General features: G+C 36.6%; 3 protein-coding genes across 4 annotated transcripts; 1 reads left to right on the top strand and 2 right to left on the bottom strand.

Moving 5' to 3' along the window:
* The first annotated feature begins 827 nt into the window (after window positions 1-827).
* LOC110669763 (RING-H2 finger protein ATL80-like) lies at window positions 828-2058 on the top strand. Its single transcript, XM_021831532.2, has one exon. The coding sequence runs from the start codon at window positions 1280-1282 to the stop codon at window positions 1898-1900; it is 621 nt and encodes a 206-aa protein (XP_021687224.1). The 5' UTR covers window positions 828-1279; the 3' UTR covers window positions 1901-2058.
* A 1408-nt stretch (window positions 2059-3466) lies between these two features.
* On the bottom strand, window positions 3467-6581 carry LOC110669836 (uncharacterized). Its single transcript, XM_021831664.2, has 6 exons — window positions 6262-6581; window positions 5897-5957; window positions 5647-5782; window positions 5168-5495; window positions 4360-4488; window positions 3467-4284 (listed from the first exon to the last, which is right to left on the bottom strand). Exons 1-6 carry the CDS (start codon window positions 6350-6352, stop codon window positions 3815-3817), a joined length of 1215 nt encoding a protein of 404 aa, XP_021687356.2. The 5' UTR covers window positions 6353-6581; the 3' UTR covers window positions 3467-3814.
* A 2540-nt stretch (window positions 6582-9121) lies between these two features.
* LOC110669835 (monosaccharide-sensing protein 2-like) lies at window positions 9122-12227 on the bottom strand. 2 transcript variants are annotated; one of them, XM_058138723.1, is made up of 6 exons: window positions 12118-12206; window positions 11819-11929; window positions 11122-11688; window positions 10109-11025; window positions 9737-9924; window positions 9122-9642 (listed from the first exon to the last, which is right to left on the bottom strand). In XM_058138723.1, the coding sequence occupies exons 2-6, from the start codon at window positions 11895-11897 to the stop codon at window positions 9204-9206; spliced, it is 2190 nt and encodes a 729-aa protein (XP_057994706.1). In that variant the 5' UTR covers window positions 11898-11929; window positions 12118-12206; the 3' UTR covers window positions 9122-9203. The 2 variants fall into 2 exon arrangements, with proteins under 2 accessions (XP_057994706.1, XP_057994705.1); XM_058138722.1 differs by having other exon boundaries at window positions 11819-12227.
* Between the last annotated feature and the right edge of the window lie 14372 nt (window positions 12228-26599).

The following is a 26599-nucleotide window of genomic DNA, read 5'->3' as shown; positions in this document are numbered from 1 at the left end:
TGGCATTAATGTTGAACTCAACTTGTTTTTGGGGAAATTAATTTTTTTCAAGTTGAAAGAAAAAGTCAGGATTTGAAATCCTATCAGAATTCACTAGGGACAACCTGCTAAACTCCACTTGTTCAAGCCTAAGATACACAACTTGTTTAGGTTAACCATTGTGACTTCACATCATTAAAAAAAATTATTAATAATATTAAAATTAATTTTAAAACTATAAAATATCAAATTTAAATTTAATATTAATTCTTTTGTATTATTAAAGATGAATAAATTTATGATATGATAATTTTAACTCTATGTATTAATTATATTTAAAAATTTTATTTAATTTTTAATCCTTAAGCTATAAATAGATTAATCTCTTGAAATTTAAAGTTCTTTTTATTAAATTGTAGTATAAAATTGAAAACATATTTGTAGCTTTGAAGCCAGCAAAAGTAGATGGGATTGGAGATTAATAGGAATGAGAATATGATTGGAGGATTGTGAAAGTAATCTCACAATCATTTATCCCCTCCTTTGTATATTTTTTCCTTTTCTTTTAAGCAAGCACATTGCGGATGTGATTGATTGAGCTTCCTTTAAAAGCGCTATTTGGATTAACCTAATTATTGCAACCCTTATATAATTATATATCAAGTCTCATACCTTAATTTAAAGATTTTTTTTTGACAATTAAAAGAAATTAATTTTTAATAGTACATATTAATATTAATGGATGGATAATTCAATCTTATAATATAAAAGATTAAAGTTTTAAATCTAAACAACTCCAAGAATTTCTTTAGCATGCAAGAAATATATTATGTATCACTTGATCTCATGCACAGGCAGTAGAGAGAGACTGAACTGAAGCGAGTTGGTCACCCAATCCCAATGATCAAATAGTAAGAAATAGAATGTGAAAATGGAAACGGTGAAAGTGAAAAATGACAAAATGGCCCAACTTGTAAACAAAGAAGAGAGAGTGAGTGGTCCCTTTATGTTTATCCATGATAAAGAGGAGAGGAACCTGTCTCCTATCAGTACATGCTACTTTGCTGCCTTTCTTTCCTTGTCACCATCTTCTCTCTCATTTCCTATTGATACTTTTTAACCCATCAACTATCCTGGAACTGCCTACCAAACCTTCCATAAATCTTCATTTCTCTATTATATATACCCACTTCAAGAACCTCCGCAGACTCCAATTACCCACTTTTTCTCCTACTCTCTCCTCTCCTTTTCTCTCTTTCTTTGCTAAATTCCCCCAATTTATGCTATCCAACCATTAGCCATGACTCGCTATGCAAGAATGCTCACTGGCTTCGACTCTTCCCTGGCCGCTGACCCACCGGAGGCCGTCAATGTTGAGTCAGACTTCGTTGTCATACTCGCAGCTCTTTTATGCGCATTGATATGCGTTGTGGGACTCATTGCTGTGGCTCGTTGTGCTTGGCTCCGTCGCAGTGGTGGCAGTGCTTCTCGTTCTCCGTCGCAGGCCGCCGCCAATAAGGGGTTGAAGAAGAAGATCATTCAGTCACTCCCCAAATTCACGTACGGCGCCGTCGCGGCTGCTGGTTCTTGTAAGTTTGCATCGACGGAGTGCGCAATCTGCTTAGGTGAGTTTGGAGAGGAAGATGAGATCAGGATTTTACCACAGTGTGGGCATGGGTTCCATATTGGGTGTATCGACACGTGGCTAGGGTCCCATTCGTCGTGTCCTTCCTGCCGTCAGATCCTGGGGTTGGCAAGGTGTCAGAAATGCGGCCAGTTTCCTCCTGCTATATCTACGTCGAGCGGTGGAGGTGCGGCGGAGGCAGATTCCAAATCCAGGGTAGATAATTGTAACGTTAACTATAATAATAACAACGATCAAAGGCATAATATTGGCGGTGCCGGTGGGTTCTTGCCTTGACAAAGGCGAAAAACCACAAAACAATTATAGCTAGGTTTTCCTATTTCTCTATTGTATAGTTCATTCGAGATTCGGTATGCATTTTCCTAGCTAGAGGCCGCAGCTAATTGTAATTTGCAGGTTGCAGAGTATGAACATGAGCTACGATTTTTCTTTTCTTTTTCTTGAACAAGAGAAAATAGCTTTTTCAGCTTTCTTTAAATTATGCAGCATAATTTGAATTAAATATGATAATTGGAAAATGAATATGTAGGAAAAAAAAAGGGTAAATATTAAGGGTTATTGAGTCCTAGTGTGACCCGAGGAACAAAGTCAAGGAGAAAGAAGGAAAAAGGCAGTTGCAGGATGATTCACACAATTCCTACTTTTCAAGTTTTTCAGTGTACGTTACGGTTGATTCCCCATTTTACACAATATAATTGCTGAAACTTATCATTCACTTTTCATATTCAGCAAAGAACTCAGCAATTTAACTTGACAAAATTTTGTCCTCTTCACTTGCTATTCATTTTTCTCCATGTTTTATGGCTTTAGTGATGAATGGGAATTTTTGTACGCATGTGCAAGGTGCCTCACGAGTACACTAAATAGAAACTCACACTCTGTTTGGATACAGAGAAAAGAGAGAAAAAAAAAACAAGAAAAAATAAATAGATATTGTTACTTTCTTTATTTAGAAATAAAAGAAAAATAAAAATAAAAAAAAATAAAAATAAAAATTATTTTGCTCTTATTATTTTTTTTAATTTAAAGAGAAAATAAAGTAATCAAAAGAAAAATTATACTTTAATTAATAAAATTACATATATACTCTTATTTTTTAATTTTAACTTTTTAAATAATTTATAAAATTTGAAACAAAATTATAATTTAAAGAAAAAAATGCTATTATATTTTTTCTCCTCTTTTTTTTTAAATATAAAGAAATAAATTTTATTTTCCTCCTCTTTAATATTTTTCTCTTATTATTAAATAAAAAAATAAAAAAAAAATATTTTTCTTTTTTTTATTTTCCTCATCCTCATTTTATATCCAAACATGGCGTTAAAGTAAAAAAGAAAACCTGTAGGAAAAGTAGATGCTTCGCCGCCGCCTGTTACATTTATCCAATCTAATGAATGAATCCAACAGGTTTACAAAGTAGCGATCTTCCAGATGGCCTCACGGAACACTGATTGTTCTTTATCCTCCAGAAAGCTTAGCAGCTAATATTTTAGCTTTTGTTCAAAAGCTCAAGACGGGGTCCACCACAACTCCGAGGTTATCCTGAGAAAAAAAAATTTTAAAAAAATCTAAATATCTTATTTATCAGCCGATAATTTGCCCCTTTCTTGGTTCCAAGCGAGCATGATTAGAAGAGCACTAAAACGACATACACCTGCCTGAAAAAATATGACTGAATATAAGCGTCTATAGAGAATGCCAGAGTTCGTGCCAGTCCCCTTCAGCATGTAGGGCAGGGCTTTTTAACATTGACGACTCGATTGAGTGCTTTTTGCCAACCTTCCCCAACTTTACCTTAATTTAACCCACCAGAAGATATTTTCTCTTAATGCAACTTGCTAGTTTGTGTGCCAAGCGCTCGTTTCAATTAAAAAGAGCAACTGTCAGACTACAGTACAGTCTCTAATATAATCCTGCCTACTCTAGGTATGATATATGCAAATGTAAATCCCCAGTATACCAGAAATCAAGTAGTTCTGCAGAGCTTTATACAAAAAACGTGCGCTCATTCCTCATCCGCCACTCGTACTAAAACTAAACAAAAGAGCAATGCAATCATACAATTTCCAAAAGCATGTCATCTCTTTTACCCTGGCCGAAGATTGAACTGATCATTACCATAAAAAACTGTTGATAATGGGTAGTCAAGTTTATGAGATCAAACTAATTACTCCAAAGATTTCCATTTGTTTAATCAAACTCCTCTTCATCGTCAGTGCCACCACCAAACATGGCAGCCATTTTCATGGCCAGTTCGGCAGCCATTTCTCTCCTTTGGAAATCAGGCATAAACCTCATGTTGTCACGCATATTTCCAATCTCAGACATCAACTGCTCTAAATCCTCGAAGTCAAAAGGTGTAACCTCATTTGTTTCTGTGTCTTTGTTAGGATCTGCTACTTTGGGCACCACTTCCTTGTCATCCTGCAATGCTACCATCGATGTTGAGGGCTGTAGCTCTTCATTGTCAAACTTTTTCCAATTCTCTTGGTCATGTTCTGTAATATGATTATTGAGATCAACTGATCCCTTTTTATCTGATACGGAACTAGTACCATTTGCAGAAACCCATCCCCCATGTGTGTCATCCCATGGTTCGGCTGAACCAGCAGACAGCACTTCATACTCGACTTCATAATCAGATTCTTCTTCAGATAAGTCTGTGCAGGGCATGTGAATTGTTTAGCATATCAATTGATGAATTAGAAAATAAACTAAATGATATCATATAAAACCTTCTTTATTAGGTAACGCTGGCTGAGTTATGTTATTGCCAGATTTTAGGATCATTCCAGGCCACATATACGCAGAAAGAGCACCAAAGAGACGTTCAACTCCTTGCAAATCACCATCAGCTGATAAACCTGTAAAAGCAGCCTCACTATCTTATGGATACCAAAAGAGACTAATTATTTAAATTATATATTGATTAAAAATGCCTTTTTTTTTTCCTTGTATATTTTCATTGTTCATTATGCGATTTAATCATACAATAATCTAACTCAACACCTTGTCATGATCGTTTTCTACTTCTGTTTATAACATTCAAGATCTTATTATTTCTTAATCTCAAATCTCAATCTACCAGCTGGAATAGTTTCTTCACTGCACAATGTCCCTCTAATCACCTTTGTGTCATTCATAAATTGTACATGATTACTAGCCTCAGAAAGTATAAACCACTAATCAAAATATTTCTCATTCTAAAGACAGATACATACAAAGTTAGGTATAACGATAATAAAATTTATTTCCATTTGTTAATTTTGCATATACTAGTCAAGTTGTGGAAGGAAAAGAAAAAGAATCATTTGATAACTTTACATGCTGGTTAAGCTGGCTAGTCTGGAGTATAAAGCAACAAAATATTTCTCATCCAAAAGGTACATATATAGAAAAGAAGGTGAAATGATAATCTAATTCATTTCCACTCATCAATTTTGCATATATTAGTCAAGTTGCCAAATTACATACTAGTTAATTGAGCTAAATGCAAAAAAAAAAAAAAAAAAAAAAAAAAGAAGAAGAAGAAGAAGATCTTACATTTGTCAAAATCAGCATTGGAGGCACAGGCTTCAATGTACTCAATGTTGTGCTCAGTGCACCATTCAAGACATGATCTCTTGATTTCCACAGCAGGATCCTCACCAGCCAAAAGACTACTTCCTTCAGTTTCAGAAATCCCAAACTCATAGAACTCTGAATGAGGATCAGCATAAGAATCTTCAAGTTTCAGTAGGCGTCTTCTGTACTCAGCATGAACTGGATGACCTGGAATGAGATCCACTTTGTTTCCAATGCATAATAATATCTCAAACTTCTGCATATCAGTTCGAGATACCCAATCCTGAAGTGCAACGAGAGATGATAACTGCACAAAATCCATTAAAAGAAGGATATATTGCATCAATATCATGCTGGAAAGCAAATGATACCATTCCAGATTCAGAGCTAGCCCCAAATAGAGATTCAAGCATTCACAATTAGTAAAGCAATGCAAGTATCAATAGGAAGAAACCAACATCACTCATGTCAAAGACCATCACTAAGGCAGCCAGGCGGCTATAAATTGGGAGGGTCCTGACGGAGAATTCGTCATGAAGATGAACCATCCATACAGAAACATCAGCTGTGTAGTACTTTGTATTGATAGTCCACCTGTTAAAAAAAGAAAAGGAACACGAATAATTTACCATGATCAAGAACGAAAGAACTCCAATGAAACAAATGATCTACAATCATTTGTGGAGAAACAAGGCATAGTCAACGCACCCATGGGCAAGTACTTCAGACGATGAATCAGAAGCATCTTCAAAATCCACTGATAGTAATCCTACAACCAGAACACAGTTTAAACAGCAAAAGTTACAGGATTTCTTGCAGATGATTAAGTTCTTTAGCAATTATATCACAATTTAGCCACTCGACTAAGAATAAGTTTAAATTGTATCCCACATTAAACATAATTCCAAATGAATTTTTGGGATTACTATCCGCAACAGCAAATGATATCACTTAAAGCTTGTAATTAAAAAGAAAGAAGTGTAATTTGGCGTAAATGATAAAAATTTCTTAAAGCTCCAATGAAAGGAGCTTGCTTTGGATGTATCAAACAATCAAGGGAGAGAGTATGTTACGGGACAGAAGAGTGCGTTTGCCCACGTTGGAGGATCCGATCATGAAGATGCCGGGACGGTTCTCCAGAGCTGTGCGATCCGAAGATTCCATTTTTTTCGCTTATTTGTTTACTTATTTTTTCTCCCCAAAATTTTCTAAAATTGAGTCGTAAAATCAGTAAAAGATATCGATCTCTGAGAATTTCTAAACCCTAGACCTAGAGCCTTGAGGAAGAGTGTGAAAGAGAAATGTTAAGACGCAGCAGGGATCGATGTTGGCCTGTCTACCCACGACTTCATTCTTCAACCAATCGTATTTTGCCATATCACCGTAAAGCCTCTTTCAGTTAACCATTTTTTTCTTTTTGCCATATTCGTCAAGTTTGTTCAATTTCTCATATACAACAACGAAGGGGGAAAATTTCAATCTAAATTTGAAAAATTAAATGGGATTGAATTAATTTAATATAATTAATTTAATTTTAAAATTTAATTAATTTGATTTAATTTAATTTTATATTATAAAAATTATTAATTTTTATTTAATTTAATTTAAAAAAAATTTAATTAAATTGAATCGAATAATAATTTTATATATTCAAATTAAACTAAATTAATTTTTAAATTGATTCATTTTTATGAGGAATTTATGAATTATATTTAATTATATATATTAATTATTTAATTTTATTAATTAATAATTATTAGATTTAAATTAAAGTCAAAATTAGATCAAATAACTTAAAAATCAAGTCTAAATTAAAAAATAAATTAAAAATTAAAACTGATCGATTTGAGCTGAATCAAACAAAAATAGAGCAATTCAATTCAATTTGATTCAATTTTTCATCCATTTTGATTCGGTTCGATTTCTAAAATATATAATTCGATTTTTATGATTTAATTCTATTCGGTTCGGTTTGGTTTGAGCCGAATGCTCGCCCTAACGACTATTGATATTTTTGAAACGTTTTTTATTTAACAAAATTAGTTTGGGCAGGACTTTCATTATTGAGCTAAGATAATTTGGTGGTTGACTTATAATTACATAGTTTTTTTTTAAATAAATCATTTACATTAAAAAAATTTAATTAAATTTTAATATAATCATATTTAATTTTTTTTTAAATTATTTTTCAATGATAAAAGATATTGAATTTTTTTATTTTAAATATAGCAGGTAAATAAATAATCATAAATTATTTTTTATGTAAATAAACGATAGATTAAGCCAACTTGATTTATGATAAACTTTGGAAGCAATTGCCAAGAACACATCTTCAGGAAAAACAATTATAGCCCACAACAGAAACTTTAGTAAAACAATCACTAACCTCCAAAAATTATTTTCTTAATAAATATGAAACTAGGATCCTTTGTTTACTGCAATAGCAATTCTAAGAAGCTGATCACTCTTCCTATCTGAACATATTTCCATATATGCAGAAATAAAATATCTGCTACTAAACATTTAACTCAACTCAACTAAATATTTATCCCAAAAATTTGGGGTCGACTATATGGATTCGTTTTCTCCACTTTAAACGATTTTGAGTTAAATCCTCAAAAATTTATAATATTTATAGGTCATGTTGTACTACTCCTCCAAGTCAATTTAGGTCTACCTCTTTTTTTCTTTCTATCATCTAATCTAATATGCTCTACTTGTCTAACTGGAGCATCCGTATGTCTACGCTTTACATGACCAAACCACCTCAATCTCCATTCTCTCAACTTATCTTCAATTGGTACCAGTTCTACCTTTTCTCTAATACTCTCATTACGGACTTTATCTAGTCTAGTATGGCTACTCATCCACCTTAACATTCTCATATCTGCAACTCTTATCTTAAACGCATACGACTCCTTCAATTCCCAACACTCACTACCATATAACATAGTCGGTCGTATGGCTGTACGGTAAAATTTTCCTTTCAACTTATTGGGAATCTTGCAATCACATAAAACTCCCGTGTCACGTCTCCACTTCAACCATCCGGCTTTAATCCTATGACTAACATACTCCTCACATCCCCCATCTACTTGAAGGACTGAGCCGAGATATTTAAATTGATTACTTTGGGACAGTACCACTCTATCCAAACTAACTATTTCCCTATCACCAGTTTGGCCTTCACTGAACTTGCAATGCTTAAATTCTGTCTTCGTTCTACTTAACTTAAAGCCCTTTGACTCTAGAGTACTTCTCCAAAGCTCTAGCTTTCTACTGACTCCTTCTCGTGTCTCATCTATCAGAACAATATCATCCGCAAACATCATGCACCAAGGAATAATCTCTTGTATATGTTTCATCAATTCATCTAAAACTAATGTAAAAAGGTAAGGCTGATCCTTGGTTTAATCCAATTGAGATCGAAAAATTTCTTGTGTCCCCTCCCACTGTGCGCACAATAGTAGTTGCTCCTTCATATATATCTTTCAACACTTGTATGTACCTAATGGATACCCTCCATAGGACATCTCTTGAAACACTATTATAAGTCTTCTCCAAATCAATAAAAACCATGTGTAGATCTTTCTTCACATCTCTATATTTCTCCATCAAGCTTCAAAGATCGCTTCCATAGTTGAACGACCGGGCATGAAGCCAAATTGATTGAGAGAGATAAAAGTATCACGACGTAGTCGATACTCCACAACTCTCTCCTACAACTTCATAGTATGGCTCATGAGTTTAATTCCCCTATAGTTCGAGCAACTCTGTATATCTCCCTTATTTTTAAAAATAGGTACTAAAATACTCCTCCTCCATTCATCAGACATTTTCTTTGAGTTTAGAATCTTATTAAATAATTTAGTTAATCTTGCTACTAAACATTTAATAAAAAAAAATGTACTTATAATCCAAAAACTCCTAACATTAGATGATGAAAATAAAAGAATGTGAAGCAATCCTTCTGTGCTAGATTAATCACATTGTTTTTCTGTTATTTCTAAATCAATCAGTCATTTTTGGGGATGGCAGTTGCACCCACAGCAAAGAACTCGGAAATGACTTCTAGGGGCATGCCCTTTGTCTCAGGAACCTTCAAGAAAACAAATATCCAGGATACAATGCACCAGAAGGAAAAGATTGCGAAGACACCAGAAAGGCCAATGGAGTTGAGCAGTACAGGAAGCAAGTAAGTTATGGCTATGTCACCAATCCAATAGGTGAGAGCACATATTGTGATGCAGAGTCCGCGGACGCTGGTTGGGAATATCTCAGCACAGATGATGTTGGGAACTGCCCCAAACCCCATCACAAAGAAGCTTATGTAGGTCATAACACCTCCTGTAGAAATTATTGCATGCAAAACTGACCCAACATTCACAACATTGCTTAGGACTAATGCAAAGAGCGACACTACTAACACTGGGATTGTGTACAGCATTATTGACCTGCAAGAAGAAGTAAATATTTATAAAGCCTTTAGAGCATGCAACTTCAAATATTGAAAACTTGTATTTAAAAGAAAATTTTGGAGAAACCAACCTTCTGCCAGCTACATCCATTAGCCTCATGGCAATCACGATGCATGGAAGCATTGAGAGTGCCGTGAGGAGACTTACGAAGAGAGATGCAGAGTCTGATCTCAAACCCATATTTGATAAAAGAACTGCCACACCTGCTTGCTCAAGAATCTGAGGAGTGTAGTACAAAACCCCATTTATACCAGACACCTACACGAGAGAATTTTACACATTAGAGTCATGGAAAAGGGGGAAAGATCTTTTAATATTACAAGGTCCATTCAAAACTATAACCAATTAATAATATGGGATAACAAGCATAAGTTTAGACTATGGCACAATGCTTCAAGGCCCACGCAAACATTGGTAGAGATGATGTCATCCTCTTATTTACCTGTTGAAGTATCTGAAGGCTTACACCAACAATCAATGCACGCTTAACTCCAGGTTCGAAAAGAGTGCCAGTGCTTATCCCTTTATCAGCTGTTTCTGGTGGTTGAATCTTTGCTGGTCCATCTGGAATCTGACCAAGTACTTGCCTAGAGCGAATAGCAGTTTGGCTGACCAAAGCAGAAGCTTGTACATATTCACCTTCTTCAGGAAATTCAGCAGCAGCTGTAACTGAAACAAGCGACCCTTTCTGAGAACCAACGGTGCCTTCCTGTTTCAAATACATCCTCTGTAGCCCTCCTTCCTTCCTGCCATTTTTACCTGTCCTTTCAGAATATTTATATGCCAATTGCCAACCACCACCGATACCCATAGAACCTTCTTCCCCAGGATTGAAGAGGCTGCTATTACGCCTAATGCCTAACATGCTGAGATTGGCCGGACGGGCAGCATCCTTTTCTGCACTAGACTCTTGCCGAGACAACAATGGGCTTTGCAAATTGTCATCGGAATCAGAATTTTCTGAAGCAGAGCCCTCCTCATCCCTTGGGTTCTCTTCATCCCAATTTTCGGTTCTACCTTGATTTCCTATCATGCTGAACATGCTTCCTGTGCTTGGAAGAAGCATGCTTCGCATGCTTCCCATTGCAGGAAGGTTCTCATGCACACTTCCAAAAAGAGTGACAAGAGGATCCATAAAAGGCACGCTTTGGTTTGCCATGCTTCCATGGCGAGACACAATGCCAAGATTACTCTGTCCAGTTACAGGTTTGGCTACCCATGAGACACCCTCCTCAAGCCCATATAATTTAACTTGCCCTTTCTCAATGGTCTCGCCATCACTGGCAGGGCCAATTATGTACTCTTCTATAGATCCTTCACGCCCAACACCAAGACCCTCAACTAGCAAAGCCAACTCACCTACGGTTCAAAATCAAGAAACTTTAGCATTAGCATCAAAATTTCAACCCGCAGATAACGATAACAATTAACAGTTGTACCTATGAACAGACAAACCTGAAACATCTTCCCTGCCACGAAGTCTCTGCAAAACGTGTTCTGCCTCGCGCATCTTTCCTTTACTCACAAGCCACCTTGGAGATTCAGGCAAGTAAAAAATTGTCAATGCAAGATAAGCGATAGAAGGAATTGAAAGAACCCCAAGCATGAGCCTCCATTTTGGTGAGTCCATCAATGAAATTCCAAATACCATGCAATAAGATAGAAACATTCCACCTGAACCCAGGAACTGTGGGAAGGTATTCAATAGTCCCCTAATTTCTGAAGGGGCAGTTTCAGAAATATAGACTGGAACGAGAGTAACAGCAAGACCGATCCCAAACCCATTCAATGCCCTTCCTATAAGAAGGACATAAACATTGGGAGACCACAGCATCACTAAACCACTAAAAAAATACATAATTGCAGAAATTGTCAGCATGGGGCGCCGTCCAAATATATCTGATACAGGTCCAGAGAATGTTGTAATAATAGTGGCTCCAATAAGTGATATGGCTGCAATTAGCCCTTCCATGGTAGGTTGAGTCTGCAAATCGAATTCCTTCTTGATGTAAAGAAGGGAACCTGAAAAAGAAAGGCAAAAGGCTTAATTGATTCGTAGCACTCATTGGATTTCTTATTTTTCCTGAATCTTGGTCACAACAGTATTCTAAAAGACTCAAATCTTGAATCTTGAATCATGAATCGCACATACCTGCAATGGTTGCATTGTCCCATCCTTGTAACATATTCCCCACCGCAGCAACAAGTGCTACAAGAACAGCTCCCCTCATCTTTTCAGGAATCTACAAAATCCTGCTATTCCCTGAAAGAGAATTTTATATATGATAAACAATATCTAGACTTGATGTGAACCCTTTTTTCAGATCAAACACTCTAATGGACAGCTGTGTTCTAGATAAAAAGAAAACCATCAATGCCAATAGAATCACTACCAAATCAAAAGAAAAGGCATTTAACAAGAATAATCCATGAATGATTTGGAATACTGACTGCAAACGGAGTGCATATCGTAGTGATTAAAATAGCAGGTAAAGAAGATTATTGAAAGTTGGATTTGTTTTAGGATATGCATATGTTTAAAAAAAAAAAGAAAAAAAAAGGGAAAAAAAGGAGATATAGAGTGATAATAATACGTGGAGACACGGCTCAAAAACTTATCGTATTACCCGTTCAAATTCTAAACCAAATACCGCATGTGGCATATGACACTACCGAAGACCATGCATTGGCAGATCATTTCACATTTATATAATTTCCAAGAATTTCTTCCTCTCCTCCTCCAATCAGAAATAATTAATTGCTTTTTATACTGTATCTAGTTTTTTAATTATTATTATTTATATCTGAAATATAAATAAAGATATTTATATATATAAAAAAACTTATTACACGATAAGTTTAATAAAGACAATTTATTTTGAAATTAATTATGATAAATTATTTCAAAAAAATATTACTGAGTGAAATGAAATATTTATTGTCCAAAAATTATTTAATTATATTAAAAAAATGAGAAATAATAAAAAATAATTATAACAATTGTATAAAGAATAATAAAATTAATATACTGAAAATTTGGTAAATTTTTGTTTGTTATCCCTGAATTAGAAATTTGTAATAATCAGCAGTTTTTAAATTTTAATTTGTAATATAAAAATTTTTCAATATTAATTTACTACACAATTTATGGCACAATAAAATACTTCTTCCAATATATAACCAGTTTGTCTCTTAACTCCCTCTCTCAATTCTATGTTTTCGATTCTCTCTTTTGATTCTTCTTTCCTCTCAAGAACAATTCAATTCGATCAGAATCCTACAATTTTCATCAAACAAACAAAATCGTCATTGTCACCATGTATAAACGAGACCATGATTTTCCCAGAAAATAATCAGTCCTCACATAAGAAAATCAAACAAACTTGCACTTTTATTTTTTTTTTTTTTTTGAAAGGAAAAGAAAAAAAAATTGTTCCATGATGGTTCATTTGCAGCAATGTATTTATTATTAGAAAATAAAATTAATTAATTAAATTTATGAGTAATTAATTTATATATATCTGAGTAACTTTTAAAAAAAATGCCAATTAATTGCTCATTTGGGGCGCTACACCCATTTCTGGCCGTGATTGACTTGGAAACGATGTAGAAGAAGTACCCTAATCTCAACTTTTTTTTTTTTTCTTTGTCAAGATACACATAGAAACATAATACTTATTGTATCAACACTCATTTCTAGGTAATTGCTGAATGAAAGTAACCTTGACAACGCTTATAAACCCACACACACATCCACAACTAATATGAGAGACTGGAGGCTCAGCTGAAATTGTTTTATCACTTAAGCTTAATTTTAATTTATATTATCAAAATATTTAAATTTTAATTTAATACCATCTAAAGTCTCTTTAATTAAATTTTATTAAGTATTCTAATAAAAAACCGATATAAATATATTTAGGTGAATTAGGAACAATAAAAAATATTTCTCCTTTTATCATATTGAGAGAAATTATAAAGATATTCAAATTTTAATTTAATACTATTAAATCCCTTTGATCAAATTTTATAGAGTACTATAGCCAAAAACTCATCTGGATATGTAGGTGAGTTAGACACAATAAAATATATTTATTCTGTACTATATGGAGAGAATAATCTCTCTTATTGTTATTAAAACATTAGAGATAAGTCTTTTATTTCATCCAATTTTTATTAGACATATCAAATCCTTAATTATTTTTCTTTTATCATATTTAACCCACCTAAGCATGTGCTGGAGTACTTAATGAAATATGGCTAAAAGAGATTGTGTGATATTAAACTGAAATTTTGATATTTTTATATTATAAATCTATTTATGTATATAAAGTGAAAAGGTATTCTTATGATACTGCCTCATAGTACTTTTTTTGTAACACTTTTAATTTTAAATTTATTATTTTATGAGTAAATATTAATATTTTATGTTATTTAAATTTTCAGAAATTATTTGTGTCATGGCCCAATTTATGGGCCGGACCGACACTAGGACCTGGGCCAGCCTAAAGCCCCCGAGGCCCGTAGTAAGCCTAACTATTCACTTAACCCAACTCTAAGGCCCATTTGGGCCCAATTTCAAGAAATCAACCGGACGGAGTCCGGCCATAAAGTGAATCTTTCAACGGGGAGTTTTTGACTCACCCGACCTGTAAACAAAATATAACATCAATTGGGGAGCTCAGCTCACCCTCCACATACTCATCATCATAAAAATAAATGGGAGCTTAGCTCCCTAATCCAATCCATCAATCATGCATAGAATATTTTTACAGGTCCACATAACAATTATATTACAGACCCGAATCATTTAAATATTTCTAACACATGCGGAAAATCTAGGAGTAAATAAAATTACACAAATATTGAATAACAACCTGCGAAAAAGAAAAGCAGGTTAACCACAATAAAATTCTCCTGTAGCCTGAAAAAATATTGAACAGGAGTGAGCGTTCGACTCAGAGAGTAAAATATCAATTTTAACCATAATCTCTATAACTATCTAGAACTAGTGCACCCTGTAGAGTAAAATGCAGCATTAGCAATAAATTCACATCATAACATCAAAAAGGTAATTTGGAGCACTCACACACCCAGTAACATCAATCATAATATATATGGGAGCTGATCCCCTATACAGCTCTCTTAATTCCAACTGTGCCAGCGAAGAACTCAGCTCAGACATCCACTTAATAACCAAATCGGGGTCCCAGAGAAGAACTCAAGCCGTGTCTACCCCGAAGGACCGGGTCCCAGCGAAGATCTCAAGCTGTGTCTACCCGTCTTATCCATAGTCCACACCACATCACACGCACGCCAACACACACACACACTGCTCCAAATTACCACAGCAACATACATGGCACTTTCACAGTTATGAATGCAACATAAATCGTGCCTAAAGTTTATCTACATAGATATATGCATATAAGTGATGCATGGGCATGCTTGAACATATAATAATAGTGAAATTACAATTAAAATTAATATTTTACTCACAAACTTGACGGTGGTCACTGAGGCGGCTGGGCGGAGGAAGAAGGCTGTCCCGGCTCACCTGAAAATTACATTACAATTTTTAATATAAATGACTCGATACAATCAAGAAAAGACCAAATACGTCCTAAGTCGTGCCGAAAATCCGGCAGAGTCTCCCCTATACCTAGGACCTACCTAACCTGCAAAAGGGCTCAAAACACACTTCTATATTCACAATCCATATATCCACAACTCAATCACATCACACAACCCCTCCTGGGCCCATCAAATCAGTCATTCATCACAATATGTAAAATTTTAATTTAGTCCTTATAATTAATCATTTTTGCAAAAACTGCCCAAACAAGCTCTAAAAATTCTAAAACTTTGCCCCGCGGTCCTTAGCAATATTACTAGGCTATTGCAAAAAGAATCATAATTTTCTGAGCTACCACGAATCTGTTATGGTTTGTTGATCCTAGTTAAGCACTAGAAAATTATGAAAAAACAAGGTTCGGGTTTACCTTTGCCGATTCCGACTTCGGGGACGCGCTCGGGACGTCTGACAATGGGGGGGGGGTAGCCAAAACCTTGGTCCAATTCGGAGACTTTTCCAGAATTAGTCCGTCGACTGAAATTTGCAAACCCGGTCAACTGTCGAATTTCCGTGAATTGAGGATACCTACACGAAGCCCACAACACGGGGGTTAGTACATAAATTTTTCAGAATTTTCTAAGCTCATTTAATACTCGAAAAGACACTGCGAAGTTCCGTGGGACCCACCGAAAAACGGTGTCGGAAAATTTTGAAATTTATGTCGCTGCGAAGCTCTCGACGAGTGGAGCGCTCTGGTACTCTCGGTTTTCTCGTGGGATTTACGGTTTGTGAGAAATCTAGCCCGAAAGTCAAAATGGGCTAAAACTTCCCGGGCAAAAATTGGACAAACCGCTCGATGGATTTCGGTGTTCTTAGTGTCTATGGAAAGCTCTCGTCGAGTAGATGATTTTAGACACAAGACTTGGTCCAATTGGTAGCCGGATCGGCCGAATTTGGGCCGGGAAGTTGAAACGTCGCGCGCACACTGCGTGTCCCTTCAAAGGCCGTTTTCCGGCGTTCCAGGCGGGGCCGGCCGTGGGGGAGGACCGAAGTGAGGCGCCGGTGAGGTGGGAAGGCAGGGGAGGCGGCGGCGCGGCAAGGGGAGGAGGGAGGAGAGAGAAAAGAGAGAGAGAAGGGAGAGAGGTCGACGCGCGCGGGAGGAAGAAGGAAGAAAAAGAAAAGGCCGGTCCGATTCGACCGGTCCGATCCGGTCTAGTTCGATTCGGCCGGTCCGATTCAGGATACAAAATTTTGAATTTTTATTATGCCTCGAGACCGAAAACGAGGTCCAAAAATTCCGAAAAAATTTCGAAAAAATTTTAGAAAACTCAGAAAAATTCGTAGACTCCAAATATATTTTTAGTTTTGCCACGTGGTCTTTAAATAAATTTTTAAAAATCATCAAAGTTTATATTTTCGGAAAATCGAACCCAATTTTTAAAATCCAAAAAATCTCAAATAATTTCTTAAAATTTAAATAAAATTAAAATACCAAAAATATTCATAAAATAATAAAAATCTAAAATTTTGGGGTGTTACGTTCTTCTCCCCTTACAGAAAATTCGTCCTCGAATTTTACACAAGGCAGAATAAAGCACATGATTATACATTGAACAGATAAAGGTATTTGCTACGCATGTCCCGTTCTGACTCCCAAGTGAATCTTTCACTGACTGGCTCCTCCACAAAACCTTAACCATAGGGATCTGTTTTGATCTTAGCTGTCTCACTTAATAGTCCACTATGGCTACAGGTTGCTCCTCAAATGTCAAATTCTCCTTTAGTTCTATTACATCCGGCTGTAGTACATGAGAAGGATCGGGAATGTATTTCCTGAGCATGGAGATGTGAAACACGGGATGAACGTGAGAAAGGTTGGGTGGTAGCTCCAACCGGTAGGCAACTGCTCCAACTCTATCCGTAACCTCAAAAGGTCTGATATACCGAGGTGCCAACTTGCCCTTCTTTCCAAATCTCATGACTCCCTTCATCAGAGAAACCTTCAGGAATACATAGTCGCCTACTGCAAACTCCACATCCCTCCGTCTGGGGTCTGCATAACTCTTCTGCCTACTGAAAGCTGTTTTCAATCGTTCCCTGATTAAAGGAACTACCTCTGAAGTGTACTGCACTAGGTCTACATCATGCACCTTCGCTTCTCCCATTTCCGTCCAACACAGAGGATGTAACACCCCCGTTTGTACAGCCTGGTAGATTTCACTGTTCCGGTGATCGGTGTCAGTCCAGACAATTAAGGGGATTAGGACCACACTTAAGATAACTTAAGAAGCCATAAACACAAATAATTAGTAATGTTCAATTAGTTAAGTATAAATAAGAAAAATAGAACATAAGAAGTTAAACGAGCCAAGAGTCACAGCGATGGGTGACCTCCTCGGGAACGACTGCGAAGTCGTTTTAAACTCAAATTTCGAACCGTAAAAAGTGACACTGCGGTCCTTAGGACCCTTATGAACACAGTGGAAAAGAGAAAATCACAAAAAAGAATTAAGCGGTCAAATAATTAGGTTAGGAGCCGGAAGAAATATTGGATTATTTGCAAACCGATGAACTGAGGGGCAATTTGGTCAATTGACCCCGAGAGCTGACTCCTGACCTAACTGTCAAATAAAATCGGAGAAAAGAAAATTTCAAAATCGAGAATTAAATTAAAGAACTAATAGAAAAATTAAAAAAAAAAAGAGAAAAAGAGATGAAAATGAAAAGAAGTCAAAAGTTATGACATCATGCATGATGTCATAACTAAATTAATAAATTGAATTAATTAATTTGGATTTAGGGGTCTTCCATAAGCAAAAAAAAACATGTAAAGGAAAACAAAAGGAAAAAAAATTAGGATTTTCTTCTTCTTCTTCCATCAAGTGCCACCCCACCTTCCTCCATAAATTCTCCATGAAAGATTTTCCCTTAAGCTTACACTAAGCTTAATTTCTCCTTACCCAACCTTAATAAACCTCATAAAAACTTCATTAGAGCTTGATATTGTAACTTGGGAAGAAGACTACAAGAAGAAAGAAGGGCTAAGAGAGAGGTTTGAAGCTTTAAGTTGAGGTTAGTATGTTAAACTCCTTATTCTTCCATTTAAATGCATGTGTGATAATTGAAATGAGCTTAGAAATTATGAAATGAAATAAAAACATGGGAGAAGGACCAAACTGAAATTCGGGAAGCTTGAGAGGAGTATGATTTACATGAATTTGATGCATTAGAATAAGTTTAAAAGCTTTGATTAGTTGAATGGTTAAGGTTAAGTGCACTAGTTGTGATTTAATGCATGAGATGGAAGAGCTAGGGTTTGAATGTTAGGGTTTTGAGGCAAAATTTTAGAGAAATGCATAAATGGCATGTTTAACCTATTGTGACATGAAATAATGGTCAATTATGACCAAATAAGTTGTGTGGGAATGGTAGGAAATTAAACCAAATTCGTAGGTCAATGGTCATGCTGCTGGCAGCATGACCAAACCCACTTTGAAGGACCAAAACTCAAATATTACAAGTCCAATTGATATGCCATCAATTGGAGATGAAAATAGACATAAAAGAGCACAATTTTCATTAAGGAACCATGGCCAAAAACTGACCAAAACTTGGTGAAACAATTGACCAAAGTGAATTGATTGCAGGCTGCCACTGCACTAAACTAACCAAATGAACAGTAACTATTCATTTGGTCATAACTCGAGTTAGACAGGTCAAATTGACCTGAAATTTGGCCAGGGGTTAGAGGGCATATAGATCTAAAACTTTCATGAAGAACATCACCCCAAATTATGCCATTAACCCATTCAAATTATTGAGCAAAGTTAGGTTATCAAACCTGCAACTCTGCAGAATTTTCATTGAGCAGCAATGTTTGGATGGCTATAATTCTCTCTAGAAAACTCGGATTTAGGCGATTCTTGAACCGATGGAAACCTAAGACATAGTAAAAAATTTCATATGAAGAAAGTGAGACCAAATTATGAACTTAACTTGATCAAATTATTGACCAAAGTTGGATCAAAATCTGCCAGAATCCAAAATTGTAGCATGAACAGTGTACGTGAACAGTAAACTTATTTTTGCCATAACTTGAGCTACAAAACTCCGATTGAGGTGATCCAAAAATGAGAATACACTTAAGACAGTAAGGAACATTTTCTATGAAGGAAGTTTTGTCAAATTCCAACAGTAGACCGACCAATGAAACAGTGCAACTTCGGAGAACCAAAACCGAAAATTGGCAATTTTGCCAAAATGACCAAAGTTTTAAACAAATGACCAAAACCAACAAGTTTGGTGATAAAAATGTGGTATGTGGGTGAAGTTGGAGTTCCCATACCCATTAAACCTTAGAAAGTCAATAATTTGACTTAAATAGTGCAGTGAATAGTAACCCAAAATACAAAAATTTCGAGAATGTCGAATTTAACACGTTAGAGCTAGGTAAATGTGAAGTTAAGTTTATTTTGGATTTATTTTAAGTTTTAGTACTGAAACATTGGAAAATTTCGTGTTTCAGTGGAAAAGAATACCGGGACAGAACTCGAGGAGTCGAGTCAAGGCCAACAGGCGACTCGTTTGAGGTTTGTGCACAACATATACTTTTATAATCATCTTTTGCATATCGATTTGAATAATATGAAATATTGGATTATGGCATTCTTATGATATTTGATCTAAATTGTTGAAAGTTATTATGTATATCTGAAAAGACAATATTTAGCAAATTGTTAAGATAAGTTTTGAAACCACAGTGTCATGACCACATATTTGAACACCTCACTAGCACGACTAGTGGGGGTAATTAGTTTTGAATTTTGATTCCTTCTCTGGAGAAGTGTTGAGGTGTGCCAGTAGAAGAGGATGTGAATGGATATCCATATATTTGAGCTAGCTAGCCTTGTGATATGATTTCTCTTTAGCTTCTGGCTATTGAGATTCATGTGATTTCTCTTTAGCCTCTGGCTATTGAGATTCTATTTGTTTCGAATGGCGTGATCTAACTGTGGGTTTTATGAAATGTGTTTTGTTACTTTGAATTGAACTTGGTTTACATGTAAAATCTTACAATGCATGATTGTATTTAATTTTCATGTTTAGCCAAATTTTTGAATGAATGTGCTTTAAGTTTTGCATAAAGATTATTTTAGTATATTGTGCACTCGAGTCCTAGTACTCGTGATAGCTTTTATTCTTTGTCGCAGATCTGAGACTAGAGGAGCAGCAGACGGTATTTCGAGGTGTGTGAAGTCATCAGCTTGAAGCTTTCGGGTATAATTTATACCCTATCTGTAAATACTTCTTTTAATGTATATATTGCACATAAATGTATGGACATGTAAAGATGGGTCTTGAGCAGCTTGTACACAAATCTGTATGAAGTTTGTAATAAAGTTTAGTTTGTGTTTCTTTTGATATAAATTTGTAAGGTTGTGTATAAATTATTTTGTTTTTAATGAAATATGAATGATATTGATTGACAGTATTTTAAGAACTATTGAACTTGTGAATTTTGAGAAATTGACTGAGTTTGATTGTGAAACTGAAGTAGGGGTTGAGAAAAACTTTTAGAAGTGCTTTTTACAGGTATTCGAAGAACGGTTTTCTCAAAATACAGAGGAAACTCTATCAAAATTTTTATAAAATTTGAGGAAAACTAAAATGGCCAAAAATATTAATTAGTTTTAATTTCAACTAAATGTTTTTAATACTTATTAGAAATGCTCACCACTTGTCAAAGATAAGAAAATTGTTTTAAAATCCCTTGTAGGGTACTTAATGAATTATCGGTAGGTGAAGTTCGGTAGTTCATTAGGTATTCTACGGGATCATGTTATGCCTTACAGAGGGGTAAGGTGTGACATGTTTTGGTGGTATCAGAGAAAATTTTTAAACTATGTTTTAACTTATGAATTTGTGTCTTTTCTTGTTTAGTACAACTGCTCAATGTCCATAATTGTTACATACAGTGCATTACATCATAAATATGAACTAACGGAGGGAAATCTCCTTGTGTTACTTGTTCAGGAGATACCCTACTCCAAATTGTTATGGAAGAAGGGGATCGCTCAGTTGAGCAGTCTGTTGAAGCTGAGGCACAAGAGGAAGCCCCAGCTTTACCGAATGTCAGTGGGTCAGTAGCACCAGCCCCGCAAATGCCGCAGTTTCCTGCACAGTTTGCACAGCAGATGGCGGCAATGTTTCAACAAATGGCTGGGGGTATGCCTGCTCAAGCTCCACCCTAACCACCTGTGGTACAACCAATACCTTCAGCCAGACAGTACGACAAGTTATTGAAGTATGGGGCTGCGGAATTTAAGGGTACAGTGGACCCTTTAGAGGTAGAGCAATGGCTTGAAAGAATGGATAGAGTATTTAAGAAGCTGCACTGCCAAGATGAACTGAAATTTGAATATTCTGTGTCGCTACTGCAAGGGGATGCGTATGATTGGTGGAAGACCATCCCCACGGCTTGAACCACGATCTTGACCTAGGATGATTTCATCAGAGAATTGCATGTAAATACATCCGGATGCATATGTTGACCAGAAACTGTAAGAATTTTTGAGTTTGAAACAAGGGAACCGATCAGTGGCAGAGTATGAGAGGGAGTTCTCTCGCTTGAGTCACTATGCGGGGAGTCTCCTTACTACCAGCAAAGCAAGGTGCAAGAGATTTGAGACGGGTTTGAAGCCCAGCATAAGGATGCAAGTTGTGGGATTCCGACATAACAACTTCTCAGAGCTTATGTCTCAAGCACTCGAACTGGAAAGGATTGAATCAGAAGCAACCCCAAGGAAAGAAAAATCAGAAAAGGCTGAGAAATCAGAAAAAGATAAGGGGGAAAAATCAGTTGAACAGAGTTCTTGTGCTACCTCTGGAAAGAGAAAGAAGTTTAGTGGACCCAGCAGGGGTCGAGGTGGAAGATTTGGTAGGTGCCGATTCTCCGGACAGAGACCCCCTAGGTCTGGTCAGCAGTCAAGCAGGGGTTCACATTCTGCCCACCCCTGTGAGACTTGTGGCAAGATTCATGGGGGGGAGTGCTACTGGGCCACTGGAGCTTGTTTTAACTGCGGAGGCAAGGGCCATATAGCTAAAGACTGTACTAGTGCTTCGAGATATAGTCCAGCTCCTACTACTGCCGAGAGATCTATTTAGAGTCCTGCTCTCAGAGGTTCACAGTCAGTTGGCAGAGGAAGAGGCAGAGGTAGAGGCACTGCTTCAGGCAGTCAAGGCACAGTTGATCAGTCAGGACAAGGAAGTGCTTCGACCAGAATCTACACTATGAGACAGTGAGAAGAGGCTGAGACTTCTGATGTGGTAGCTGGTACATTCTCTATCTCTGATCAAGATGTGTTTGTGTTGTTTGATCCGGGTTCAACCCATTCATATGTTACTGCTAGCATAGTTAATTCACTTGCTGTTCCATGTGTGCAAATGGATTTTGAAGTGCTAGTAACTAGTCCGTTAGGACAAGAGGTCCGGGTCAACAGAATTTATAGAGACTGTCCTTTGGTGATCCAAGGACATGTTTTCTCGTCAGACTTGATTGAAATGCCCTTTAGAGAGTATGATATTATCTTGGGCATGGATTGGTTAGCCAGGCATCATGTCACTATTGACTGTAGACTGAAGACAGTCACTTTTGGTCTCCCTTTGTACGGTGATGTGGTAATACACGGGGAGAGGCATTTACTGCCATCAAACATCATTTCGGCTGCACTAGCCAGAAGAATGATCAGAAAGGGGTGTGAAGCATACTTGGCACATGTGAAAGACACCCAAGTGGGGAGTCCAGCACTAAGGGACATCCTTACTGTATGTGATTTTCCGGATGTGTTTCCTGATGAATTGCCAGGATTACCTCCAGAAAAGAGAGGTGCAGTTTGAGATTGATGTTATGCCTGGTGTGGACCCAATTTCCATAACGCCATATAGAATGGCACCTGCAGAATTGAAAGAGTTGAAAATACAATTACAAGAGTTGCTTGACAAGGGCTTTATTCGCCCTAGTGTGTCACCTTGGGGAGCGCCAGTGTTGTTTGTAAAGAAGAAGGATGGCACTCTCCGGTTATGCATTGATTATCGACAGTTAAATAAGGTGACAATAAAGAATAGATATCCATTACCCCGTATTGATGACTTGTTTGATCAGTTGAGGGGTGCAGCTGTGTTCTCCAAAATTGACCTGAGATCAGGTTATTATCAGCTGAAAGTACAAGAGCAGAGTATTTCTAAAACTGCCTTCAGAACCCGCTATGGCCATTATGAGTTCTTGGTTATGCCATTCGGGTTAACTAATGCTCTGGCTGCTTTTATGGATCTGATGAACACTATCTTCAGACCATACCTCGACCAGTTTGTTGTGGTATTCATTGATGATATTTTAATCTATTCGAGGAATGCAGAAGAGCATGATAGACATCTGCGGATTGTACTGCAGACTTTGAGAGAGAAACAGCTATATGCCAAATTGTCGAAGTGTGAATTTTGGCTGAAAGAAATATCTTTCTTGGGGCATGTAGTATCAGAAGAGGGCATCAAGGTAGATCCAAGCAAGATTGAAGCTGTCCTTAATTGGAGGCCACCCAGAAATGTCACAGAAATTCGTAGTTTTCTGGGTTTAGCTGGATACTACCGTAGATTTGTGAAGGGATTCTCCATGTTGGCATCTCCATTGACCAAGCTGCTTAGAAAAGATGTAAAATTTCAGTGGACGGATAAATGCCAACAGAGTTTTGATGAATTGAAGAAATGTTTGACTGAAGCTCCAGTCCTGACTTTACCTACTCCGGGTAAAGAATATACAGTATATAGTGATGCTTCTCACAATGGGTTAGGCTGTGTATTGATGCAAGATCAAAATGTCATTGCCTATGCATCACGCCAGCTAGAACCGCATGAGAGGAATTATCCAACACATGATTTGGAGCTTGCAGCTATTGTGTTTGCTCTTAAGATCTGGAGACACTATCTGTATGGGGAAAAGTGTTACATCTACATAGATCATAAGAGTTTGAAGTATTTGGGTACTCAGAAAGAGTTGAATTTGAGACAGAGGAGATGGTTAGAGTTGATAAAAGACTATGATTGTCTGATAGACTATCAGCCAGGGAAAGCTAATATTGTGGCTGACGCCTTAATTTGCAAGACTATGGCAAGTCTACGGGTTACTCCTTTGTCTTTAGTACATGAATTGAGATCATTACATGCCAGCTTAGAGATTAATGATGATGGGCAGACAGCAGTTGCATGGCGTGTACAGCCAGTGTTGATTGATCGGATCGTAATGGTCGCTCGTAATGATCGGTATCGTAAGTCGTGGAAGAAGTCCGGCAGGGCAAGAAACCAGAATTCTCAATCAGAGATGATGGTTTACTGTTACACCAGGGCAGAATATGTGTTCCTAATGATGTAGATTTGAGGCAGATTATTTTGAAGGAAGCACATGAGTCTCCTTTTACCATGTACCCTGGTGGCAGAAAAATGTATAAGGGGCTAAAGGAGCATTACTGGTGGATGGGTATGAAAAGAGATGTGGCAGAGTTTGTATCCAAATGCCTAACTTGTCAGCAAGTAAAGGCAGAGCATCAAGTACCAACTGGGTTGTTACATCCACTACCAGTGCCAGAATGGAAATGGGAAAGGATAACAATGGATTTTGTAATGGGACTTCCGAGGACACAGAAGAGTCATGATGCAGTATGGGTCATTGTCGACAGACTAACTAAGTCTGCTCATTTTCTGCCAGTTCAGATGGACTACAGTTTAGAAAGATTGGCCAAGTTATACATCGATGAGATTGTGAGACTGCATGGAGTGCCAGTATCCATCGTGTCAGACAGAGATCCTAGGTTCACTTCTAGATTCTGGGGTAGTCTTCAGAGAGCCCTAGGAACTAGATTGAACTTCGATCGCATTCCATCCACGCATGATGGCCACCGAGAGGGTAATTCAGATCTTGGAGGACATGCTACGGGCTTGTGTGATTGAGTTTGAGGGCAGTTGGGATACACACTTGCCTTTGATTGTGTCACACCCTACCCCTCCGTAAGGCATAACATGATCCCATAGAATACTTAATGAACTACCGAACTTCGCCTACCGATAACTCATTAAGTACCCTACAAGGGATTTTAAAACAATTTTCTTACATTTTGGAAGTGGTGAGCATTTTGGTAGAAATTAAAAACCATTTATTCAAAGTTTAAATACTAGTAAAAATTTTGTCCATTTAAATTTTGCCGCAATTTTTATAGAAATTTTGACAGAGTTTCCTCTGTATTTTGAGAAACCAGTTCTTTAAAGACCTGTAAAAAGCACTTCCAAAAACATTTCACAACTCCCAACCACCAATAATACTCAAATCAACTCAATCAAGGCACTTCAAATAATTTCACAATACAAATCAAGATTTCTCATCTCAAAGTATTTAATATCTTCATTTACAAAACATAAAGTAGAAAATTCATGTTTACAAATATTAAATTTACAGAAACAAACCCAAAATAATATTATTACAATTTATTTACAACTGCTCAATTTACATTGATACTTATGACATTACTGATGATTTACATCAAAATAACCATAAGGGTATAAAACAATACCCGTACAAAAGCTTGATGTGATCTTCAACTCAGTAGCAGCTCACTCTGCTGCTTTTTCCTTGCTCTTATCTGCGACAGTAAATTAAACTATCGCTGAGTATAAACATACTCAGTGGTGCACAATAAAACTTTAAAATGCGATACATAAATCATTTATTGATGAAACATAATTTGAATACTTCACAATCACATTTCACAAATATCAAAGCTCATAACAACTCATTTTGTCAAATAATATATTAAACAACAGTTTAGTCAAACAATTGCGTAAACACAGTGTTGCCAAAGTCGTACACAACTTAAGCCATGACACAAAATTTCCGATCAATGCCGTGTTGTACACCACGACAAAGCAATCTCAACCCCATTAATCGAAACCAATGAGGGAGGTGGCTAGCTAGCTAATGAGTACTCATCCGATCTACAACCTCAACTGGCAAGCCAGAGAGGGAGGAAAATAAACGATCTCAACCCCATAAATGGAGGAGGAAATGTGATACTGTCATGCTAAGTGTGAACATAAAATCCATTTCAAACATTTCATTCAAATATTGCATACAAAAATCAAATCAATTTCCAAAGTTACAATTTGATCACAAGGTGGCAACACAAAAGTTCATATGTTCATAATGCATGCTAAATCAATTTTTCAAGAGTAAAATGCTTAAATAGGGTTTATTGTGCACAAACCTCAGACGAGTCGCCTGTTGGCCCTGACTCGACTCCTCGGGTTCTGTCCCGG

This window comes from Hevea brasiliensis, chromosome 16 (assembly GCF_030052815.1).
Source record: "Hevea brasiliensis isolate MT/VB/25A 57/8 chromosome 16, ASM3005281v1, whole genome shotgun sequence".
In the NCBI taxonomy this organism is placed as follows: domain Eukaryota; kingdom Viridiplantae; phylum Streptophyta; class Magnoliopsida; order Malpighiales; family Euphorbiaceae; genus Hevea; species Hevea brasiliensis.
Note: the sequence above shows the minus strand (reverse complement) of the source record. Positions and strands in the feature narration are given on the sequence as shown.

Excerpts from the sequence above, each read along its gene's own strand:
- LOC110669763 (XM_021831532.2), top strand. The coding sequence starts at position 1,280 with ATGACTCGCTATGCAAGAATGCTCACTGGCTTCGACTCTTCCCTGGCC.
- LOC110669836 (XM_021831664.2), bottom strand. The coding sequence starts at position 6,352 with ATGGAATCTTCGGATCGCACAGCTCTGGAGAACCGTCCCGGCATCTTC. Across the intron at positions 4,489-5,167 it reads CAATGCTGATTTTGACAAAT|GTTTATCAGCTGATGGTGAT; the intron begins GTAAGATCTTCT and ends CTGCTTTTACAG. Across the intron at positions 4,285-4,359 it reads AGCGTTACCTAATAAAGAAG|ACTTATCTGAAGAAGAATCT; the intron begins GTTTTATATGAT and ends TGCCCTGCACAG.
- LOC110669835 (XM_058138722.1), bottom strand. The coding sequence starts at position 11,897 with ATGAGGGGAGCTGTTCTTGTAGCACTTGTTGCTGCGGTGGGGAATATG. Across the intron at positions 11,689-11,818 it reads GGACAATGCAACCATTGCAG|GTTCCCTTCTTTACATCAAG; the intron begins GTATGTGCGATT and ends TTTCTTTTTCAG. Across the intron at positions 11,026-11,121 it reads TGGCAGGGAAGATGTTTCAG|GTGAGTTGGCTTTGCTAGTT; the intron begins GTTTGTCTGTTC and ends TTTGAACCGTAG.